At 45.0% G+C, this 21646-nt stretch overlaps 2 protein-coding genes and 1 long non-coding RNA gene across 6 annotated transcripts in view; 1 reads left to right on the forward strand and 2 right to left on the reverse strand.

Annotated features, from left to right (window-relative positions):
- Window positions 1-3282, reverse strand: part of peli3 (pellino E3 ubiquitin protein ligase family member 3) — a 9679-nt gene extending 6397 nt beyond the window's left edge. For 2 of the 4 annotated variants that reach the window (XM_076040458.1, XM_076040457.1), the window contains exon 1: window positions 3064-3282. The gene's annotated coding sequence lies outside the window, so the exon portion shown is untranslated. Of the gene's footprint in view, window positions 1-3060 lie in introns of all 4 variants that reach the window. The other 2 variants (XM_076040456.1, XM_076040455.1) reach the window with 1 other exon arrangement.
- A 1543-nt stretch (window positions 3283-4825) lies between these two features.
- Window positions 4826-17079, forward strand: rce1a (Ras converting CAAX endopeptidase 1a). Its single transcript, XM_076040463.1, has 8 exons — window positions 4826-5208; window positions 6984-7086; window positions 7588-7671; window positions 8737-8815; window positions 9419-9586; window positions 10066-10137; window positions 10349-10411; window positions 11868-17079. The coding sequence occupies exons 1-8, from the start codon at window positions 5030-5032 to the stop codon at window positions 12092-12094; spliced, it is 975 nt and encodes a 324-aa protein (XP_075896578.1). The 5' UTR covers window positions 4826-5029; the 3' UTR covers window positions 12095-17079.
- A 3515-nt stretch (window positions 17080-20594) lies between these two features.
- Window positions 20595-21646, reverse strand: part of LOC142897851 (uncharacterized) — a 71509-nt gene continuing 70457 nt past the window's right edge. The window contains exon 3 of the long non-coding RNA XR_012928496.1: window positions 20595-20689. This is a non-coding gene — a long non-coding RNA (uncharacterized LOC142897851). The remainder of the gene's footprint in view (window positions 20690-21646) is intronic.

Raw genomic sequence — 21646 nt, forward strand, 5'->3', positions numbered from 1 at the left:
GCCACATTGGGTCATGGCTTCGTGGGCAGTTTCCCATTTTAAATGAGATTTTACCACCTTCAGTTGAGAACCACTGGACCACAGGATCTAAATCAATGACGGAATGACTTCTTTACAAGGGCTCTTTTCAATACGCAGAACATGGCTCAAGGAACCGAGGCTCAGATGGACGAAAGCGCTGAGAACAAGTAAAGTAAAAAAGAAAAAGAAAAAAAGAAGCCTTCATATAACTCAGAGTTCCTAATTCACCTCACACTGGACCAGTGTCATCAGCGTACAGTACAAGAAAACACACAACTCACAATTGACTTTTATACTCACTTTTATACTTACATCACTTTCATCATATTCATGTAACCGGTGGCTTTCTGCTCACTCTCTCTCTCTTTCTCTCTTTCTCTCTTTCTCTGTTCACTCTTTCCATCCACCTACCACAGGAAGGGTGAGTGTAGTGTGTGTGTGTGTGTGTGTGTGTGTGGGAGAGTTATGAACCATGTGGGGAGAAGAAGAAGAGGTAGAAGCAAATGCTTCTAAATATAGCCCAAACAAACTCCGCAATAAACGACGGCCTCCAGAAAAAAAAGGACAATTACTCACTATTTTTTCTTTGACCCGTTATTATATATATTTTATGTATTGTGTGTGTGTGTGTGTAACAGAAACTGACTATTTGTTTGCATGTCGTGCAAAGCAGACTACTGTCCTATGTAATATTAATAAGCCCACTGATGACAGATGTAGTGAAACCACCAAACTGTTGGTTCGGTCAGTTTTATATTTTTTAACAAATGACGCGTAAGAGTTCAGATAGAGAAGATCCTATATGGCCAGATTCACGTCACCGCACTTGTGTGGGGGTCAAACTGCCTGGACTACTACTCACCAAGAACTCGACCTCTGAAGGCTCCACAGGGAGATCCCAACAGTTAGCTGCGTTTCCATGACACTTGTTTTGTAAAATAAAAGCCACGTTTCTAAAGATTTCGACAGAGTACACCTGTGATTTGCAGGTGTTTCCATTGAATGGTGCATCAACTGTAATCCTGGTCCAATGTGCTCCTGCGAGACTCCACTGCGAGGAGGCTGGAGGGACAAGATGTCCGCAAAGGTTGTCATATTTTTCTCTTTGATGACTTGTAAAAAAATATATATCCGTCTCCTCCTCCGCCCAATCATAAAGCGCCATTTTCACCGGTCAGTCAACTGGTCACGTGACCCCCGTACGTCACGTCCGCTGACGTGCCATGACACTTTAGCGATATTCCTCCGTATGGATACGTGTGGAAAAAACACCTGATGATGAGAGTCAAAACCTTTGAGTCACATTTGAGAGGTTTTTCCAAGTTGAGTTGTTCCCATCACCAGGTTTTATTATGGCCATATTTAGGTTTTGCGCAATTCTAAGGGTCGTGGAATCGCAGCTACTAACTGCATGTACATTATTTGTCAAACAATGTAAAAAAAAAAAAAAAAAAAACATAATCAAGACTATAAATTCCATAAATGTGAAAATAGATCAATATAGAAGAAAATGGAGCCATTGCTCTGTCACCTCAACATGCTGGGACGCAAACTGTTTGTTAGAAAGCAGTGACAAAATAGTGACGTGGGAAAGAAAACCATGAGACCTCCTTCAATGTATTCTTCCAGGCTTTGAGGGGGTCTCATGGGTAAATCAGGACCACCCTGTATTTCACACCCTGGTTGTAAGGTTATGAAAGGCCTCCTGCATGTTCAGGAAGTTTAGATTGGTAACCCCCCCCCAACCCACCCTAATATTTCGCCCACAGTGGTCACCGTCGGTACAGTAGAGGGGAATCATGAGCTCATCGTGACATGACACACAACTCTGCATGGAAACAGGAGGAGGAGCAGGATGGACCATCTGCTGCTCCGTCTTCTGGATCACTGCAGTTCTGAAGCTCTGAACGAGAGACAATTCTGACTCTAGAGAGAGGAGGAGCACAACGCTCCTCCACTGTACTTGTCATTTTCACACACACACACACACACACGTAACAAAATGCCGATGGATCATCCCTCCCCCCACCCCCACCCCCACCCCCACCCGAGCCACCAGGAGCAGCACGGAGGACGATGTCATTGTGCTGCTTCACCTCCTGCCTGCCGCTGAAGGATCATTTCAACATGGCCTCGATCTGCTGCTCGTATTGTTGCTGCTCCGGCTGCGCCGATTGCAGCAGATTGCGTTTCCCCGAGGCCACGACTGCTGTTTGGATGTGTGCACGATGTGTGCACGCTCACCAGCATGTAGCCCGGTGTTGGCAGCTGGCCGTAAAACAGCAGCAGAAGAAGAAAAATTACATTTATCTACATAAATGTTATTTTGTCTATACCTGTATTTTTGCCTATCTATCTATCTATCTATCTATCTGTATCTTTGCTGTGTCTATTCTATCTATATCTGTCTCTCTATTCTATCTATATCTGTGTCTTTGCTGCTTTGGAAAAGGACACTGGCATCATGTCAGCTTCCTTGCTGACCATCACGTCGTCTTATTTCTAGTTTTGGGGGACATTGAGGGGGATTCCGCTGGCACGCGCCGCCGCCCACAGCTTTTACATACACACAAGACACCGCGCGCACAGCGCACACGCACACGCACGCCCTCCTTACGCACGAATCACACACGCCAGCACAGCCATCATCAGACGTAAATAAATAAGAAATGCTCGCAACACAATGACGCAACTGAACGCATAGGAGCGGATTGGCCTTGACGCGGACGAACCTCGGCGTTGCTTTGCCGTCCGCTTGATTTATTTATCGCTGAAACTGCGTCAGGCTCCGTATCAAATATTAATGTAGCGATCCAAAAAAAACAACAACAAAAAAAAAACACACAAAAACATGATGAACCCCCCCCCCCCAAAGAGCACAACAACAAGCACGCAACATCGTTTTTGCGGATGAAACTGCGCTGAAAAATAATAATGGGGGGGAAAAAAACAGGTGATGGGGATGCGGGGAGGAGGAGGAGGAAGAGGAGGAGGAGGAGGAGGAGAAAACCGCGGCATCACGGCCCACTAGGTACTAACTACCTGCTGATGGTCGCCACTAGAAGTCTGGGAATGTAAATCCTCCCCTGGTTGGATGTCTGCTGGCAGCCGGTGCGGATGGAGCGTCCAGGAGTCCGGGAGGCGCAGCACAATGCGGCTCAAGTGAGCGGCGGAGCGCATCAGGATCCGCTGGAGAGAAGAAGAATCCTCCACGCAACGTTCCAGGCCGAGACAGAAAAACACGTTTACTCCTCCCGGATGTACAGCAGACAGCCCCCCCACCCCCATCTCTCCTCCACACCCCGCCCCATGCCACGCCTACAACCCCTCACCTCCTCCCTCCACCCTCCTCCTCACTCCCAGCATGCGAAAAATCCAGCTCAATTGACGACATCAATTAAAGGAATAGAATAGAATAGAACAGAACAGAACAGAACAGAACAGAATAGCATAGATGTACTTAAACGATCCAAAAATGTGGAAAGACTCCGCTGTTGCAGCACTAAAAACAATACAAAATATGGGTGCTGTTACCTTCAGGTGACGCTGGTGAATTTGGCTGCTCGTTTCGAGCTCGTTTGATGGCATTAATTGGAATAGAATAGAATAGAACAGATGTACTTTATTGATCCCACAATCAGGGGAAACTACGCTGTTGTACCACTACAACCCAGTAATTACAAAGTGAAAGTCAAGCTATAATACAACGACAGAGGAGCGAAACACAAGAGCGAGACGTGCAAAAGACAATTGTGTAGAGGCGGGGATAAGCAAGGTTTTATGAACCATGATGTCATTAGTTAAAGGGTGTGTGTAATAAAATACGTGTGAGTCTTTAGATTTAGCATTGGTTCATACAGTCAATGATAAAAAAAAAAAAAATAGTGTTTTTATTTTCTTCCAATAAAACAGTAAACATAACTCGCACGCATGCAAAATGTAATGTTGAAATAAATAAAATGTAAATAATAATCATCATATAATCACACTGCAGAGTTTGACACCAATGCCTTCAAGGTCCAGTGTGTAATATTTGTACATTTTGTAGAAGAAACAGCGACATCAAGTGGTTCCATTTTTAGATTGCAGCATCCTTTCACGCTCCCTCCCTCTCCTGAGTTTGCCAGTGAACTACAGTGGCCCTGCACACCCAAACCTGGATACCTCGTCCACCTTCTTCTTCTTCTTCTTCTTCTTCTTCTTCTTCTTCTTTGACATAAGCTTGATGTGTTAGTGGGCTAGTTAAAATCTCTACCACCATTGAAAAAAGGGCAGTTAAAAAAAAATGGAGATGCAAGGGAGGATCCAATCCAATACACTTTATTTATCAATAACACCATTTTAACAATGCACGGTTTCCAAAGTGCTGCACAATAAGATTAAAAAACAAACAAACGCTAATAAAACACAAATAAATAGTCTTGGCTGTGGGATGTGTGACTGCGTGAATGACTGTGGGAATCAGTCCATCATGTTAAAAGTGTTTGTGAATGTGAAAAACATAAAATCCACACGGCTGAAAAAGGAAATAAGTGAAAGTGGGCTAGAAGTTTATAATCTGAAAAATAGATATTAAATAATATTTTTTATATATAAAACGTTATTTAGGTTCTTAAAGAATTCGGGATTAATAAAGATAAGTTTATCTAATTATTATTATTATTATTATTATTATTATTATTATTATTATTATTATTATTATTATTGTTATTATTATTGTTGTTGTTGTTGTTATTACACAGTAGGTGGCGGTAGTGGATCTGTCAAGTTGATTGTTGCCACCCGCCTTGAAGAAGAAGACGACGAAATGACGTCCATTTTCAGCGCCGCTGAACTAAGCTAGTTAGTAGCTCTTTGGCTAACAACGTTAGCTCACCTCCTTCGAGAGGAGCCCACCGTCAAACTTTTAACCGACCGCTTTAACGTCGCACCACCATGTTTCAGTTGTGTAGACGGTCCAGCAGCCGACCCGCTGCCCAGTAGGGCGAGGTCCCAGCCGGCGGTGGCCATGGCCGAGGAGCGGCGCTTCTCGCCGGAGCCTCTGGCGGATGAGTTGGACGCCCGCCGCGGCGCCTCGGCGCTGCTGCTGCTGCCGGACGGACTGTGCTGGATGTCGGTGCTCTCCTGCCTGCTGCTGGCTTGTTCCTACGTCGGCAGCCTGTACGTGTGGAGGAGTGATTTGCCGAGGTGAGCTCGTCTACACACACACTCACACTCACACGCATTGCACACACAAGAGTCTGACTTTAAAAGTTAGTCGTAAGTAGCAATGTTGTGATGCACACGTCATAAGCGGTGCAATAAGAAACATTGAGAATGCCACCACCAGACAACATCCACTGTGTGAAATGAGGCTGGCTATTCTGAATAATCAGAGTTCAGATGAAACCGAAACCAAACAAAAATATGACACAAGCTTTTGTCTCATTGCTTAACTTTATTTAATTAAAGCTAAACAAAACAATTCGACTCAAACATTCCCAACATCCTGAATTAAAGGAGCAGAAAGAAGAAGAATTTTATATTATCTGCCCCCTGTACTCAAAGAAATACATTAACACAGAGATTAAATTAAAAAAACAACAAAAAAACACGACATACACAACACCATAATGATAGATATCAAAAATACTCAGAATAATAACAAGTAGTAATAATAATAAGTCACTATTACCCTGTAATACTTCCTCAAACAAAACGGAAAATCTGATGTGATGATTATTTTTCATGGCAATCAAAGACAAACTCACTGGCTTTTATTGTTCTTTTGAATGTAAATATGGATTTATGATTAAGTGCAAACACTATGGCTTTCCGGGAGTGTCTGGATGACCTTTGACCCTGAGTGGAGCAGGAAGAGTGCACAGAAAACGGATGGATGGCATTAAATCAAACATATGGACCTGGTTTGTGTGGGGAGGTGTAAAGTGTAGAAATAAACACAAATGGAATTATTTAAATGTGTTAATTCATTTGCTGAATTGGAATTTTAATACATGCTTGTTATCAAACACATCATTAAATCATTAAAATACCAATTTGTTTGATGTGAAACACCAACATGTATGTTTTATTATGTCTTCATTCAGTTTCAAAAAAAAAATTACATTTCAATGCAACTGCAATGTGAAACTGCGACTGCTGGCATTGTAATGAATGAATGATACACATTGAGTCACATTCATGCGTTCAATTGTAATTCTTTCGCAGACACATTGAAGTGATTATTTAATAATGGATATGTATTAATACTTGGGCCCTTTCACTAGTCCATAGTTTTGTACCTGCCGCCTCCTTTTGGTGGGTAAGAGAAGTTGAAAGCAGTCATATTCTGTGTCTCAATTCAGGGTCTGTATCCTTGAAGTACGCATTTTGAGAGGAAGTTGCGTCATAGCACTGCGCCGAAGGCTCCTCCCAATTCCCAAAAGTCCTTAGGACGCTCCAAATGCGTACTGGAAATGCGCAGTCGTTTTATCCGATTGCCAAGGCTGCACCGCTACTATCCTTCGCGTACTGGGATCCTGGGAAGTCAGCTGAAATTAGCGCCATCTACTGGCAAAGACACCACGTATAAATTTAAGTATTGAAACTTCACATCAAATATTCAGTTTTTAACGCAGGGTTTTTACTTATTTGAACATCCAACGCCATCGTTAGATGGTGAACCAATGGTTAGCTTGATGTTATGAAAACGTCACTTCCTGGGTTGGCCAGCAGGGGGGAACGGCGGTGACGCAACCAGGAAATACGCCCAAGGCTAGACCGTCCCCTGTGATTACCGGGGAGGCGGGGTTTGGGTCTGTCCTTCTAGGCCGGGTCCTTCGGAGGACGCTTCCTTCAGACGGAGGACGCTCGGTTTGAAGGGTGCAGACCCTGAATTGAGACACGGCAATACAGTGCCAGGGCTGCTTGAGGCGTCAGTGCTTGTGTTGTCTTGGTAACTTGCTTGCTGCTGTCCTCAGAGATCACCCCACCGTCATCAAGAGGCGCTTCACCAGCGTGCTGGTGGTGTCGGCCCTGTCGCCTTTCTTTGTGTGGACGTGGAGGGAGTTCACTGGTGTGAGGGTGAGTCTCACCACTCGGTTCCTCAAACTAGGCCTGCAGCGGCCAGTCCTGCGTAAATAAATATCATAAATATCCTATCAACACCTACAAACATGCGTGTTGGTTTCTGTTTGTGGGCGTCGCTCGTTCGTTGACCGCAGCTTTCAAGGCTTAATTAATATTGAGCTGGTCCACTTTTCATTTTCAATATCTCGTCCGTCTAATTTAGACTTTGAACACACACACACACACACACACACACACACACACACACAATGTTTTCCTTTTGCCACATGAATCCTCATATCTTGCTCATATATTTGATGGCTTCATTGTGTATCTGCAGTGTAGAAAGGAGTCAAGCTAGAGAAGAAACAAGGGTGTCCAAACCTTTGACTGCTAGTGTGTTATTATTCAAAAAGTTGTCATGATATTTTTCAGGACAATGAAAGACTCAACAAAAGGTGACCTTTGCAGGCTTTCTTCTGACTGAGTGTTGTTGTGTGTGTGTTTGTGTGTCAGAGTGGTCCGTCACTCCTGGCTCTGCTGGGACTGAGGTTTGAAGGCCTTGTTCCTGCCATCATACTCCCCCTGCTGCTCACAATGGTAAGAAGAACATCTACCAACAATGACCGTGGCTGTGCCTCAATTCAGGCTCTGCATCCTTCCAAGGCTGCATTTGAAGGCCAGTTGCATCATAGCACTGCGTGAAGGCTCCTCCCACTTCCCAGAAGTCCTTAGGACGCTCCAAATGCTCCCTACTGTTAGCGCTGCTGCAAAGCATCCTGGGATCCTGGGAAGTCGGCTGAAATTAGCGCCATCTACTGGCAAAGACACCGCATATAAATTTCAGTATTGAAATTTCACATCAAATATTCAGTTTTTAACGCAGGGTTTTTACTGATTTGAACATCCAACGCCATCGTTAGATGGTGAACCAATGGTTAGCTTGATGCTATGAAAACGTCACTTCCGGGGTTGGCCAGCAGGAGGGAACGGTGGTGACGCAACCAGGAAATACGCCCAAGGCAAGACCGTCCCCTGTGGTTACTGAGGAGGCGGAGTTTGGGTTGGTCCTTCTGGGCCGGGTCCTTGGAGGACGCTTCCTTCAGACGGAGGACGCTTCCTTCCAAGGATGCAGACCCTGAATTGAGACACAGCCCATGTTGGGACTCAAAACTGGCTGTATGAATCTTTGGCTCTCTTGCGATTCAATTGTGTTCAATCCATTCAGTTCAACTCTTCAGGTCACGATTCTCTTCAAAATCGATTCTCGGTTCAAACGATTCTCAATGAGTGCATCGTGTTCTGATAATTTGGCAAATGATGGCTCTCAATACAGAATGCAGTTTGTGTAACGTGTGAATTTTAAATTTGAAAGCTTTATCAACTCAAGGTCAACGTCAAGGTCACAGCTGTTCCATGCAGAGGCTGTGCAAGAAATGATGTTGTTGCATAGCCAAAATGACACAAAATCTTCTGCATTCAAGGAGGAGGTGAAGTGAGGTTCTGCAGTCACGGTCATGATGGTACCTTTTAGTTGCCAGATCCCCGACTGTTTGTGTCTCTATTGGAACCTGTTGACAGTGTCTGATCTCACGGTTCCAACCAACATCTGGACTGCTTCCACTGCTTCTCAGCAGCCGTCTAAAAGCTGTGTTGGTGCTGCAGGTCCTGTTCCTGGGCCCGCTGCTGCAGATGGCCCTGGACTGTCCCTGGAGCTTCATGGATGGACTCCAGGTGGCTTTTGGTGAGTCGGAACCAAGGATGGAGTTGTGTACTAATGTATAGAGGTATTGCGCGTGGAAGCACAGCAACCGATCGATCAAGCTTCTGCGATATTGACCTCGTCAATAGGCTCAAGGTAACTTTATTGCCAATCCGACAATATATTCGACATATACGGCAGCGCGTTGATATTTGGTTCCTCAGCGGCACATGGTGCGAAGGACAGCATGCAGGTACCAAACTACAGAAAGCTACAAAACTACGTCAGCGGAGTGCAAATATCCCAGAAGTTGTGAGTCAGTTTCATTTGCTTTGTTGTTGATGGATTAAACAACTGGGATATTTGATATGATTTGACGATGTTACGGCGTTTTTCGTGCCAGTTATCAGTGAGGAGCTCAGGAGCAGGCTGACGGCTCAGCGGGCCTACATGCTCATCTTACAAAAAGGATCTCTGAAAAAGAAAAAGAATCACTAAAGTGAACTTCAGTTCTCATTTTGCATTTCAAAATTTAAACTTTTTGGTTTTGGTTGAATTTTTGGATTTCTTTTCTGTGAAATGAGCCTTTCAGCGAGGAGCGAGTGGTGCTAATTGAGGCGTAACTTGGCCCGTGTCCTCCCACAGACCCCTGGTTCTGGACGCTGTGCGCCAGCGACATGCGCTGGTTGAGGAACCAGGTGGTGGCGCCGCTGACAGAAGAGCTGGTGTTCAGGGCCTGCATGCTGCCCATGTTGGTGCCCTGCGCTGGACCCCTGGTGGCCATCTTCACCTGCCCCCTCTTCTTTGGAGTGGGTGGGTTACACCAGACCTTCTGCAACACCTGCCTGCCTGCCTTTTATATCCAGGCATCCATCACTCCATCACTCCATCACTCCATCCATCCATCACTCCATCACTCCATCCATCCATCACTCTATCACTCCATCCATCCATCCACCCTCTTGGGGTTTGACTGTGTAAAATCAAACATGACCCAGTCCACATTCATCAACCTAAACTGACCAAGCTAGAAATTACAATGTTTAATATAAATCAATCTATCAATCAATCAACCTTTTTAATCATCAAGCGCTAAATCCCAATCTATTTATCTAATCTGATTGATCTTATATCAATATTATGTCTTTTTTTTTCTTTTTTAGGCCTTTTTTGGGTTTTTTTCTTCACCTGTGCTGCACATCATGAGAGCAGCGTGAATGTTTGCGTTTCGATGGACACAAAACTGTTGTGATTCTCAGTGAAGTGAGTTGTGTGTTGTGTGTCTCCTCCAGCACATTTCCACCACGTCATCGAGCTGCTGAGGTTCAGGCAGAGCTCCTTGTCAGGGATCTTCCTCTCTGCAGGTAAACTACTCTCCCTGGATACATATATGCACATATATATGCATATATATCATTTTACAATCCCTTTACCAAAAAAGGGGAACTGCCCACGAAGCTGCGACCCAATCAAAGCAGCTCCGCAACCCACTTTTGGGTTGCGACCCACCAGTTGAGGAACACTGTGGTCGGAAAAGGCTGCGAATGACGCTGCTTTCTCTGGCTTCTCTTGCAGTGTTCCAGTTTTCCTACACTGCAGTGTTCGGGGCCTACACTGCCTTCATCTTCATTCGAACAGGTGAGAAGCTGGAAGGTGAAAGCTCACCTTCACCCGGAGGATTCACTCCACCGCAGGTGTCTGACCTGACTTTCCATTCGTCTTTGTAAAGAAAAAAACTCCACACCTTGCTGTATTTCTTTGGACCAGCACTGGATGTCACTGTTTAGCTGCATGACCAGTACTAGTACGTGTAAAATCTGAACTCTGCAGCCGCAGCAGCAGCAGCAGAGGCGTTCAGGGAGCTGATACCGCAAACTGGTGTCAGTGTATCTTCTTAGTTCATTTTTGTTTCAGGAAACTTTTCCCAATGTTCATCAACGGTGTCGTCTTACCGCTGCTGTTAGAAATTTATGACAAAATTGCATAAACTTGGAGAAGATCATGTTGTTATCTGTGTAATACCTGCACGGTCTCGGTAGTTTAGATCAGTACCAAAGCATGAAAGGTCCAGTGTGTAAAATTTGACTTGATTTGTGATTTTTAAATTGGTCAGTGCCTTTTATAGTTCCCTCAAATACATAAATAAAAGTGTATTATGAGCAGTACAATAAATGTCATGTGGTCTTCCTCCCCTCAGAACGGTTCTTGAGAATCTCCATAGGTTGATCAGGGTCCCAGTCGCTCCCAGTGAGCTGCCGTCTTGCACCATCGTATTTCTAAGGAAGCCTGGTGGGGACAATCCAGCCGCCTGACAGCGTAACGTGTGGTATTTAGGGTTAATAAATAAACCGCTGCGGTTCACTGGCAAGCTCAGGAGAGGGACGTGGACCTCCAGAGCAGCAGGGGGCGACAGTGGCCCGGAAGACTTCCTTAAAATATGGCGGTGCGAGATGGCAGCGAACAGGCAGCGAGACCCAAGTTGATCCGTGGAGATTCTGATGCACACATGAGAAGCGTTGGAAAGGTCCTCACACACTGGACAGTAGGCGACGCCGAGCGCAACGTGAAGATGCATATAAAATCTGCCCAGAGAACAAAGTTTGCGGCTCTTTCTTTTGGCGCCGCGGGAGAAGCAATGGAGTGGACGACATCCTCAAGTGATGGTGTCCTGCTGATGGTTGGGTTAAAAAAAAAAAGAAGAAGAAGAAGAAGAAGAGTCTTTGGCTCCACCCAGTACTGTTGTTGAGTGAGGAGATGGTCGAGTTCAACGCCACCGTCCGGCAGATGAACTCTGACCTCTCCTGGCTCCACGTTGTTTGCAGACGTTGATGCGACGTCACCGACACGCCTACATCGCTCTGATTGGTCGGAAGGTCCAACCCGCAAAAATTCCACACGAGAGTGAAAAAGTAACAGCCGCTTTTTTTTTTTTTGCTGCCAGTGTGGGAGGAAAACCAAATGACTTGTATTGTACTGCGATTCGACACTTTTATTCATGTCTTTCTGGGCCGTGTGTTCAGTCAATGTGCGGTGGTGAGTGGGAGCAGGTGATGGAGCCTGGACGGTGGAGAAAAGTCAGTGCTGTGTGTTGCAGGTCACCTGGTGGGCCCGGTGCTCTGTCACTCCTTCTGTAACTACATGGGCTTCCCTGCCATCAGCGCGGCTCTGGAGCACCCTCACCGGACCACCATCCTCTCCTCCTACGTGCTGGGCGTCGTCCTCTTCGTCCTCCTCCTCTTCCCCTTCACAGACCCCGCCCACTACGGCCTCCCCACGCCGGTCTGCACTCTGGCGCCCTCTCTCAGCCCCGTCTGCCTCTGAATCTGGAATTAATCAAAGTGCTGTCGTCGAGAGGCGTCGCAAGAGGTCGGGCCATGTTCTGCTGGAGGTTCAGGTCCGGTCGCGACCCGCGATCCTACTGGCTGTCGGCGCAGTTTGTCCGTGCTGCTCACCTGCCACCAGCTTCATGCTTGGGAAAAAAAAAAGAACCGAGTGACTCAGTTTATAGAGTTTATACATTTGCTGAGAGTGAAAGGAGAGTTCTGGTGCTGATCCGACACAGACGTGTGTTGTTGGTGTAGTAATAACACTGATGGACAGAAGATGCTCCTTGTTTTCCACTCAAACCACATCTACTGGTATTACACCTCAGAGCCTATTTTTTTGCAATCATTTGTCGAAAAACAAAAACGTGAAGAGAATTTTTTTTTTCCAATCAAATAAAATCTCTCAAAGAAAAAAAAGAAGTAAAATTATTCCAATACTTTTTTTTTTTTTTTTGAAATATCAATTTTTTTTCCCCCTCCCCTCGCTTTCATCTTTGCTTTGTCCCGATCATCTACTATCCCACATCCTCACTCACTTGTGTGACTAGAACTCAAAATAATGAGATTGTTCAAATCAACACCTGTGGCTGTGTATTGAAATATGGCCATGATCTCTGACGATAAGTCAACCACAGCTGGTGGCTCGAACAAGAAATAAGAAACGGTGGACGGACCGGGCTGTGATATTCTGATTGGTTCAGGTTGAGGAGATGCAGATTGAACTCTGGCCCTGTCATGTCCAGTAAATACATAGAAGTCATTGAATAACGTGACATGCATACATACGCATACACCACCCTCAAAGACGCCACCTCATCCAAACAGCTGCGCGACCCACTTTTGGCAAGTGGAGAACCGCTGCTGTGGGCTACACAGTACCGGGCTCTGTCTGTAGTTGTACTCTGACTGCTTCATGCTCATGCTTGTGTTTGAGTGGTCAGGCAGCGATGCCGCTCAGTCCAGAGCTCGGAACTAAAGTTCTGCGTCCTCTGGCCTGGAATGTGTCCGTCTAAAGTCGTGAAGTTGCTGTTTTTGCTGGCTGGTGGTGAAAGCTGCCTGAAGTCCTGCAGTATTGGCAGCGCCTTGGGGCCTGTGCTCTTCAGTTGTAGCATCAAGAACAATATGTAGTGTTGCATTGTAACTAAAGTGGCCTCATGGTTGGTTGAAAGTCTGCTCCTTTAGCTTCAGTAATGTCCTGGACTGCCTATCATTCACAGGAGTGTTGAAGAGCTCACCTCTCAGGTGGACTTTAGAGCAGGCACAGGGCGGCTCCATCACTTCACGCTGGAGTGTTGATGGTTCCCTCAACGTGGCCGCTAGTAGATGTTGGCTGTGCACTGGCTAACGGCTTCGCTTCCTTTTAACGATTGTGGGGTTTTTTTGCGCTTTAATGGAAAGCAACTCAATCAGACATTTTAGACAAAGGAGTTCATCCCGAGGTGAACTGCACAGCAGCTCAGATCAACTCTGACTCAATGAACCAACCTTTGAACGACTGCAGCGGCGTTTCAAACTCGGCCTCGCTCCGTTTGAGAAGCATCGGGTGAGAAAATCACCCGCTGAAACACATTTACTGGCTTACAACCGCGATCATTGCGACCTTTTGATCTCGTGCTCGACTACTTTGTGATATTTATTATTATTATCATCTTTTCTCGAGGGCCAGTTTGTCCGAGATGAACGTATGAAATGTTGCACATTCTAAAAATGAGACTTTTGTCGACTGTCGTGCTCACACACGTTAAATCGATAACCTGGAACGTTTCACAAATCCTCTTGATTCATGACAAAACATTCATGCGGTTATAAAAAACAACAACCCCAGAGCAAGTTTTGGGAAAGCAGAGGCAATATTAAGATTTTTTTTTTTCAAAAATTATTTCCAAAGTGAGTCGTTACAAAAGATTTTCATTTAAAAAAAAAAACAAACAAAGAAAGAAAAACATCCGGTTGAATAAAACCGCCACTACCTCAGCCCTCATGCTAACTCTATTAGCAAGGCTTGCAACCACTTCCTGTATTTCTTCTTTGCGTTCTTTTCGGGGGCAGTGAGGTAGCAGCTGTTGCAAAAGCCTCTCCACTGATTCTTGGGCCAAAACAAAAACTTGAATGAATGAACTTTAGCAAACATATCCATTACAGTTCTTCAATTCAATAGAAAGTCATGGTGGTAAAAAGCCAATTCTGATGAGCTGAAGTGAAGGTTGGCCGCCTGTGCTTTCCTTCAAGAGTTGAAGTTGGTGCCATCAACTGTTCCATACTGTGAAGAACTGGCCTGGCCTTCGTTGTTGGCATGTTGGCATGTCGATGATGTGCTGACCCCTCCCTCAGGCACGTAGCGAGCCGCTGTTCCGAGTCAGTCGGCTCCTTCATGGACATTCTGAAGTAGTGGCTGAATTTCCTCGGGTCAAATTTGATCTCCTGCATGGTGGTGTTGAACGCAGCCTTCTCCTCCCTCAAGAACCCAAACACTTCCATTCTTTTTCTTTTTAATCCAACCATCACCAGGACATCATCACTTGAGGATGTCGTCCACTGCATTGTTTCTCCTTCAGATTTGAAGATTTAAAGATTTCTTTGCGCTTGGTGTTTACAGGAAAATTTGTCCTTCGTGAAAAATTCGCATTTTTTTGCATCGTTTATTTGCGTCGCTTTGCCTATTGGCCGCTGTGTAAGAACTTTAGAGGGCACAACAGCCAGTGTTTGCCCTTCCTGTTGAGGTAACAGTCATCGGTCTTAGTCTTCATTGTTTGAATCAGGACAGACTGATAGCGTGAGGCAGGAGTCGTCAGTGAGATCTCGCTGCTGCAAGCTTTTTAAACAGGGATGTTCTTTTTGCCCCCCCCACCCTACATTGATCCTTAAAAAAAAAAAAACCTCTTGGTTCTGGTGGTCATAAGATCCTCACTGGACTCTGTCAAACCCATAATGTTCCTATGCTGGAACATTTTTTTTTAGACCTTACGGACATTTTGTTGCTTTTTGAAATTGCCCCTTAAAGTTTGGGTGTGGGGCTTTCAGGGGTTTCATGGTGGGGTGGGGGGTGTTGGTGGTCCGACCACCCCGGACCCCACTCTATGACGCACACTAACCAGAGTCAGTTCATGGATCATAGATGTTCATCTACCTCTCGTTGAGCTCCAGCAGCTCTGGGGTTGTTTTGAAGCCAGGAAGACCAGGAAGACCTCATAGTCACATGACTTTGCCAACAAGTGTGTGGCGTGTGGCAGAACACACAACCCACCCCAGTGGACAGTGTAATGGCCACTCGTGTTTGGTCATGACAATTGTACTTTTTTTTTCTCCTCTCCTGTCAATCAACATTAACATCGATGTTACATCGCACTGCTGTCACAGTTCAGCAACTTGAACTTCAAGTAGCTCCTGTGTCTTTGACAAGGTCGGAGGTCGTATCCTCTCCAGTCATCGGCTATATCAACGTCTTGTCCAAAGCATTTTCCCACTTCAGAGCCAATCACTGCTCCTTTGATTAGACACCAAGCGGTCATTGGTTGAAGTGTGAGATTCACTGTCGAGGTAAGCCTATCAGAGACAGAGTTGGCATTCTTTGGGGTCTCCATACTCACAGTTGGAGGGGTTGAAGTGTGTCCACTCGTTGGTCCTAATACCCTTGTGTGAATGTGATCTTGAAGGTGTCTTGGGGTTGGCATTGTTGTAGTTGGGAACCTCTTGGACAGTCCATGTGACTTGCAGCTTGACCACATGATGAGTGTCTCCATCATCAGCCTTAGTCTCTCTGTTCTCTGTTGAGGTTGATTGATGGCAGTTTCTCTGCAGTCAGACTGACTGAAGAATTGGATTACGAGTCCTTTTTTTTTTAGCAGAGAGCTAGAGCAGGCTTGCAAACTATGGCCTGGGGGCCATGTACGGGCCTTTAAGCTTTTTAATTTGGACTTGGACTAAAAATGATATTAGATTAAGTCCTAAAATAGCTGTATTTCATTCATTTTTCAGTGTTTTCAGAGTTATTTCAATAAAGAGCTTGGGGCTTCAAAAACACTGATTTGGTTCGAACTTTGCTTTGGTTTATCTATCTATCTATCTATCTATCTATCTATCTATCTATCATAAATCTGTTTAAAATTAAAAAGGAAACCGCCCCTCAAAGCTGCGGGACCCAATCAAAACACCTCCATGAACCACTCTTGGGTCGCCACCTACCAGTTGAGAAACGCTGGTCCAAACCATCTCAGTCCCTCTGACGTGCTGATGCCAGCTCTGCGTCCTATCACTTCCACTGTTCCACAGACTCCCATCATCTCACCACACGTATGACACCTTTAACTCTCAACAGGCCCATTGTGTTGTTGTTAACGTTTATTAATCCATGATGCATCGTGACCCAAGCACTTGATGACAATGATGAGAACAATACAACGTTGTGGACGGCAGAATCGTTAAGCTGACTCTCTTCTCCTACGTTGGAGAAACATCTGCCTCCACTGTTGAAGGCCCAGCCTCATGTTGGGATGTTTGCATTGCAATTCTTTGTGTACTCAGTCAGCTGGATTGAAACTGGAGTTGCTGCCATGTTAAGAAATGTTTTTTTTCCTTCGGTCCACACTGAGACGTCGACGCTTTGTGGTTGAAGACCTTTTGAGCTGCACACGATATGATATGCAGACGATACTTCGCCCGAGACTGCAGAATCTATTTTTTACACTTATTTTTTAATAGAACAAGTACCAAGAGGAAGTGCACTCTCAAATTTGCATTTTCATACACAGGAATGTGAATCGGCTGGCAAAACACAACTTGAACTCCACAAATAGTTTCTGCCGAGTGCTATATTTTGTAATCAGAGCTATTTTGCTGGCAGTTGCCGAATGTACAGATGTGCATGTATTTTCTGCTCTTTGTGTCCAAACTAAAGAAATAGTTCAGCCATGTTTTAGTATGACAATCTTTTACAGAAACTTTGCAGTCACTCTACAACTATTTGTAAATAAATGTCTTTTTTTTTTTTTTTTTTAAATAAAAACAGTTTGTGATATTTTTCATGTATTGGTGATTTCTGTCTAGATGTTGAAGAAAAAATAAAGACATTTTTGTAATCATCAGGATGATAATCAAAGTCTATTTTTTTTTTATTCCAGAGATTGTTTTGTAATTTTGACTGAACAACTGAATTTAAACTCAGGACACACACTTAAATACAAAATATAGCTTGAACAGCATTCATGAATATCATTCAAAAATATTTGCCGGCAAATAAAAATGTAGAGATATTCTCAGAAGAATCCAACCGGTCGGCTTTTGGCCCTAACAAAAAAAAAAAAAAGTCCCAAAGTTTTTGAACATATTTGGGGGATTTTTCAGCCTTCATCAAAAACAAGCATTGTTGGAACCCGTGTCACATCACTCTTCCAAAACATACTTTGGAAGAGTGCTGGACTTATATAAAATTGTTCATGTCCATTGTCCAAAATCCTTGTTCTGTTCTTGAAAACTTGTAAGGAAAACAACCAGCGTGCACAGATACACAAAATTCAGACTTGAAATATTAAATCAAGATGTTGCTGAAAGTATAACCAAGTCGTAAACATCAGCAGAGCAGAGCCAGGGTAAGGGTCTAATGAGCTGCAGGCCGAAGCAGAAAATCACTCGTACCTTCAATGGCTCGGTGCTGCGGGGGCAGTTCAGAGCTCCAACAGTAGTGGGCAGCGTCTTCACACAAACCAGATGTGAGCAGCTGGGCTTCATGGACGGCGTTGTACTTTCATCTGTGTGTTAAATTAGTGCTAAATGTCACTTTAGTGGTTCCTCACACACGTAAACGACATCGACATGACGAAGTCACAAGTGGGATGTGGGGAGGTTCAAATGAGGAACGGAATGGTGGATACTGCAATAGGAACCAAAGCTTTGTGCATAGAAAAGTTAGCGGAGCAATATTTCACTGCTCTGCTTTCTCTCTGCGTGTTTTCCTCTGACTGCTGCTCACTGCATGGCTGAGTCACACCAGAGCACAACAAGCAGGGGCGACAAGGAGGTGGTTTTTAAAGAGAGCGTGTTGGCCTCAACTGTACCTCGAACATAAACTGAGCCCAAAACACTTGATACTCCACAACCAAGTTCAATAGTAGCATCTGATTGCAATTCCAACTCCTTCTTCTTCTTCTTCTTCTGCTTTGGACCTCCACCTCGCTCCCCTCCAGGCGCTGGACTTGGCTTCCTGCCAGGAGGTCCCCGTCTCGGTGAGCTCAGCCAGCGTGGACCTCCTCCACTCCTCCACTCCTTGGCTTCCTTTCCTCTTGTCTCGCCGGTTGTCGTCCAGGTCGTTCCTTGCTGCGTTGTTTGGATCTTTCCTAAATGTACGGCCAGTCCATCCCCACATTCCGGATTTGGTTTCATTGTGAACTTGCTCCCGGTTCGTCCGTCTCCACAGGTCTACGCTGCTTATCCTGTTTGGCCACCAGACTCTCAGTGTGTATCTGAGGCAGTGGTCAGCAAACACTTGCAATTTGTCAATGATTGATTTGGTGGTTTTCCAGGTCTCACAGCCATAAAGAAGCAGCAAGGAAGGTTCCATTTTAAAGTTCATTTGTTAGTTTTCAAGTTTCTTACTTATCTTGCGGGTCCTTTTGGTGTGTGTGTGTGTGTGTGTTTGTGTGTGTGTGTGTGTGTGTGTGTGTGTGTGTGTGCAGTCAACCAAAATAATGTCTACACACATCAGGAAATAGGAAAACTTGCATAAATATTTCAATACCAAATTTGAGATCAATACAAGTGACCTTTGGCCTCTACAGTGACGAGAGGTGCTCAAAGTGGCCCTTGGCTTCCAGATATTTCTGTGTACAGCCAACTACTGCTTGGGTACCGTTGGCCAAAGGGTCCAATGGGATTGCTGCACATGCATGTCTAAGGGCCACCAATGTAGTTGGTTTCACAGCGTCATCGTAGTTTGGTCAAACTTCCAAAGAGGTATCGATATGTGGAGAAGTACTTATACAAATTAAGCATTCATGCAAATAGCAAGGTTGGAGAGGCGGGGCCTATTTCCTCTATTTTGCTGTGTGTTGTCTTGTCTTGTATTTCATTTCATGTCCTGAAAAGTGCCAGATTAATAAAGATTTTCTATTCACCGACTGATTGACTTTGTTGTGGTAGTTTGTGGACTGCGGTTGCATGTTGCAGTAGTGAAACAGCAGTAGGAGGCGTTCTGGAGGAGCACTCGGTGGGATGCAAAGGTCACCGTGACCCTTTGAAACTTTGCTCACTTCCCTTTTCCTAACAGGAAGTTCCTCTGCTGCTCACATGTTGGGGGCTGCTAACTTGTGACCCGGTTTAAACAATTTTAGAAACTTCCAAAATATGTAATTCCGCTGATCCCAGGGGGCGCTGAGTATATAAACGCAGCAGATGAGACTTTACTCTGCAGGTTCGCAGTGAGGAAACTTCATCCATTGAGCTCAAGTTTCCTCAAACAAAGCAGCAGTGTGAGGGGAGGAGGAGAGAAGCTTCCATGGCCATCCAACCAAATGTGCAATGAAAGTTCCCCCTCAGGTCACTCGTCATGTCTGTACAGACACTCGTCATGTCTGTACAGACACTCGTCATGTCTGCACTCACATCACATCTTAATTGTGGCTTGAAAACGCTACACTGCAAAATACTGCTAATCTGACCGACTAAATCTGTCTGATTTAGCGTCAAATGACCTACTTGCAAACTGGGCCTTGTTTTTAGTGAGTACAACTTGAATGTCTTGTTAAGTGAAAACATCTTGAGCCATATATGAGATGAAATGAGCTTTTTTTTTTTTATTGGACACGTAATGAGGTTTTTAAGCTTTTTTTTAGTTTTTCCTAAAAAATGAATAATCTTGTTTCAAGGAAACACTTGATTTAAGAAAAGCAAATCTGCTTTATTCAAAACTCACACATTGCATGTATCCCAGAATCATATGAGACAATTGTGGTGGAAGTGATTGAAAACCTTTTCCAGATGAATTTTGGTTACGGTGCAGCATCGATACGTTGAAAGTATGAAATTGGATGAAAATTGATGCGCAAAATGGCTCAGTGCACACAATATGTTGTGTAGCAAGTGTATCTTCCAGCGACAGTCACAGCAGGTGCACCTGGTACCATCAGGACGCCGTGTGACTGTGAACCTCACCAGCGAGAGGAGCACCGCTGCTGCTTTCAATGGAAACCGCTGCAGGGTTTATGTGGACTCACAGACGAGGAAGCTCAGCGCAGCTTTTATCAGGCTTGTTATGCTTCATAAAATGACGCAGATGCAAAAAAGAAGAAAGGAAGGAGGGAAGGAAGGAAGGAAGGAAAACCTGCCTGTTGCAAAGAGAGATACACATCTATTAAAGACCAAAGACACAATCAACACGACTGATGTGGGAAATAACAGACTGATGCTAAATGGACTGCACTTACTTCTCCAGCACCTTCCCGCTACCTCACTCACCCATTCACACACACATTGATAACACCACTGGGTGGCTGCTGCCTTGCAAGGCGCTGCCAGCCCCATTGGGAGCAGTTTAGGGTTGAGTGTCTTTGCCCAAGGACACAACGACAGACTGGGATGGAGCGGGAGTTGAACCGCCAACCTTGTTGGCGGTTCAACTCCCGCTCCCGCTCCATCCCAATCTTGTCATCTGCTACTGATGACGAGACGAACAACAGACACTCACAAATACACACGTTTGTTCCAATATTAATTGTCACAAGGATGTTGTTGGTTATTGTTAACACCGAGAAGTGAATAGCAGACGAGTGGAGGCTTTCAAACACGGCCTCGGTCTAATAATAGGCTCTGTGCTCCGCCACTCATTTCCATTGGCAGTGATCAGCAAAGGAGTTTGAGCACTCAGCACTTTAGTTTGTACTCCACTCACAGTAGGACGGGTTGTGGAGTTACCCAGCATTCGAAGGTGTGCAGCCAACACTTCAAGGGAAGGGAACATTTCAGAGGATGAAATTCATCGCACTCACAAAAGGTAGACGGGGGTTTTGGCTGCGAGTGGCATTCCATCGTTTTTGACTGGAACACCTACTGTATGTTACCGGCAGGACACGGGTCTGTGTTCGGTATCCAGTCTGCCGGACCTCAGGCCTGCGTGTGGTCCATTGAAAATGAATTGGAATTTAATGGTGACCCAGCCTCACAGTTGGGTCCAATCTGGCCAAGGCCAAAGCAGAGTCATCATCATCATCATCATCATCATCATCATCATCATCATCACTGACTGCAATGCAGTGTGACATTGTTCAGTCAAACAGCTTTCACACTCGGTGCTTCATCAGAGTGCTCTTCAACCAACAGAGACAACTGTGTGGATTTAAAGAGTGAAACAGGGAAGTTCCTGGTGGGACACAGTGTTTTCCTCCCCTGCAGCCCATGGGCGATGGGGACAGCTTGTTCCCAGTGAGATGGATTACATGGAGCTATTTATAGAGAGTGCAAAGGATCAGAAGTGACCGCTGAGAGGGTGAGTTTAATGCTAAAGTGCTTTGGGAACCTCTGGGTTTGTCTTCTTGTGAGACACAGAGGATCCTCTTTTCAT

This window comes from Nelusetta ayraudi, unplaced genomic scaffold, assembly GCF_046127955.1.
Source record: "Nelusetta ayraudi isolate G7.1 ecotype Tasmania unplaced genomic scaffold, CSIRO-AGI_Nayr_v1 ptg000061l, whole genome shotgun sequence".
Classification (NCBI taxonomy): Eukaryota; Metazoa; Chordata; class Actinopteri; order Tetraodontiformes; family Monacanthidae; genus Nelusetta; species Nelusetta ayraudi.

Excerpts from the sequence above, each read along its gene's own strand:
- rce1a (XM_076040463.1), top strand. The coding sequence starts at position 5,030 with ATGGCCGAGGAGCGGCGCTTCTCGCCGGAGCCTCTGGCGGATGAGTTG. Across the intron at positions 7,672-8,736 it reads TCCCCCTGCTGCTCACAATG|GTCCTGTTCCTGGGCCCGCT; the intron begins GTAAGAAGAACA and ends TTGGTGCTGCAG. Across the intron at positions 10,412-11,867 it reads CTTCATCTTCATTCGAACAG|GTCACCTGGTGGGCCCGGTG; the intron begins GTGAGAAGCTGG and ends TGTGTGTTGCAG.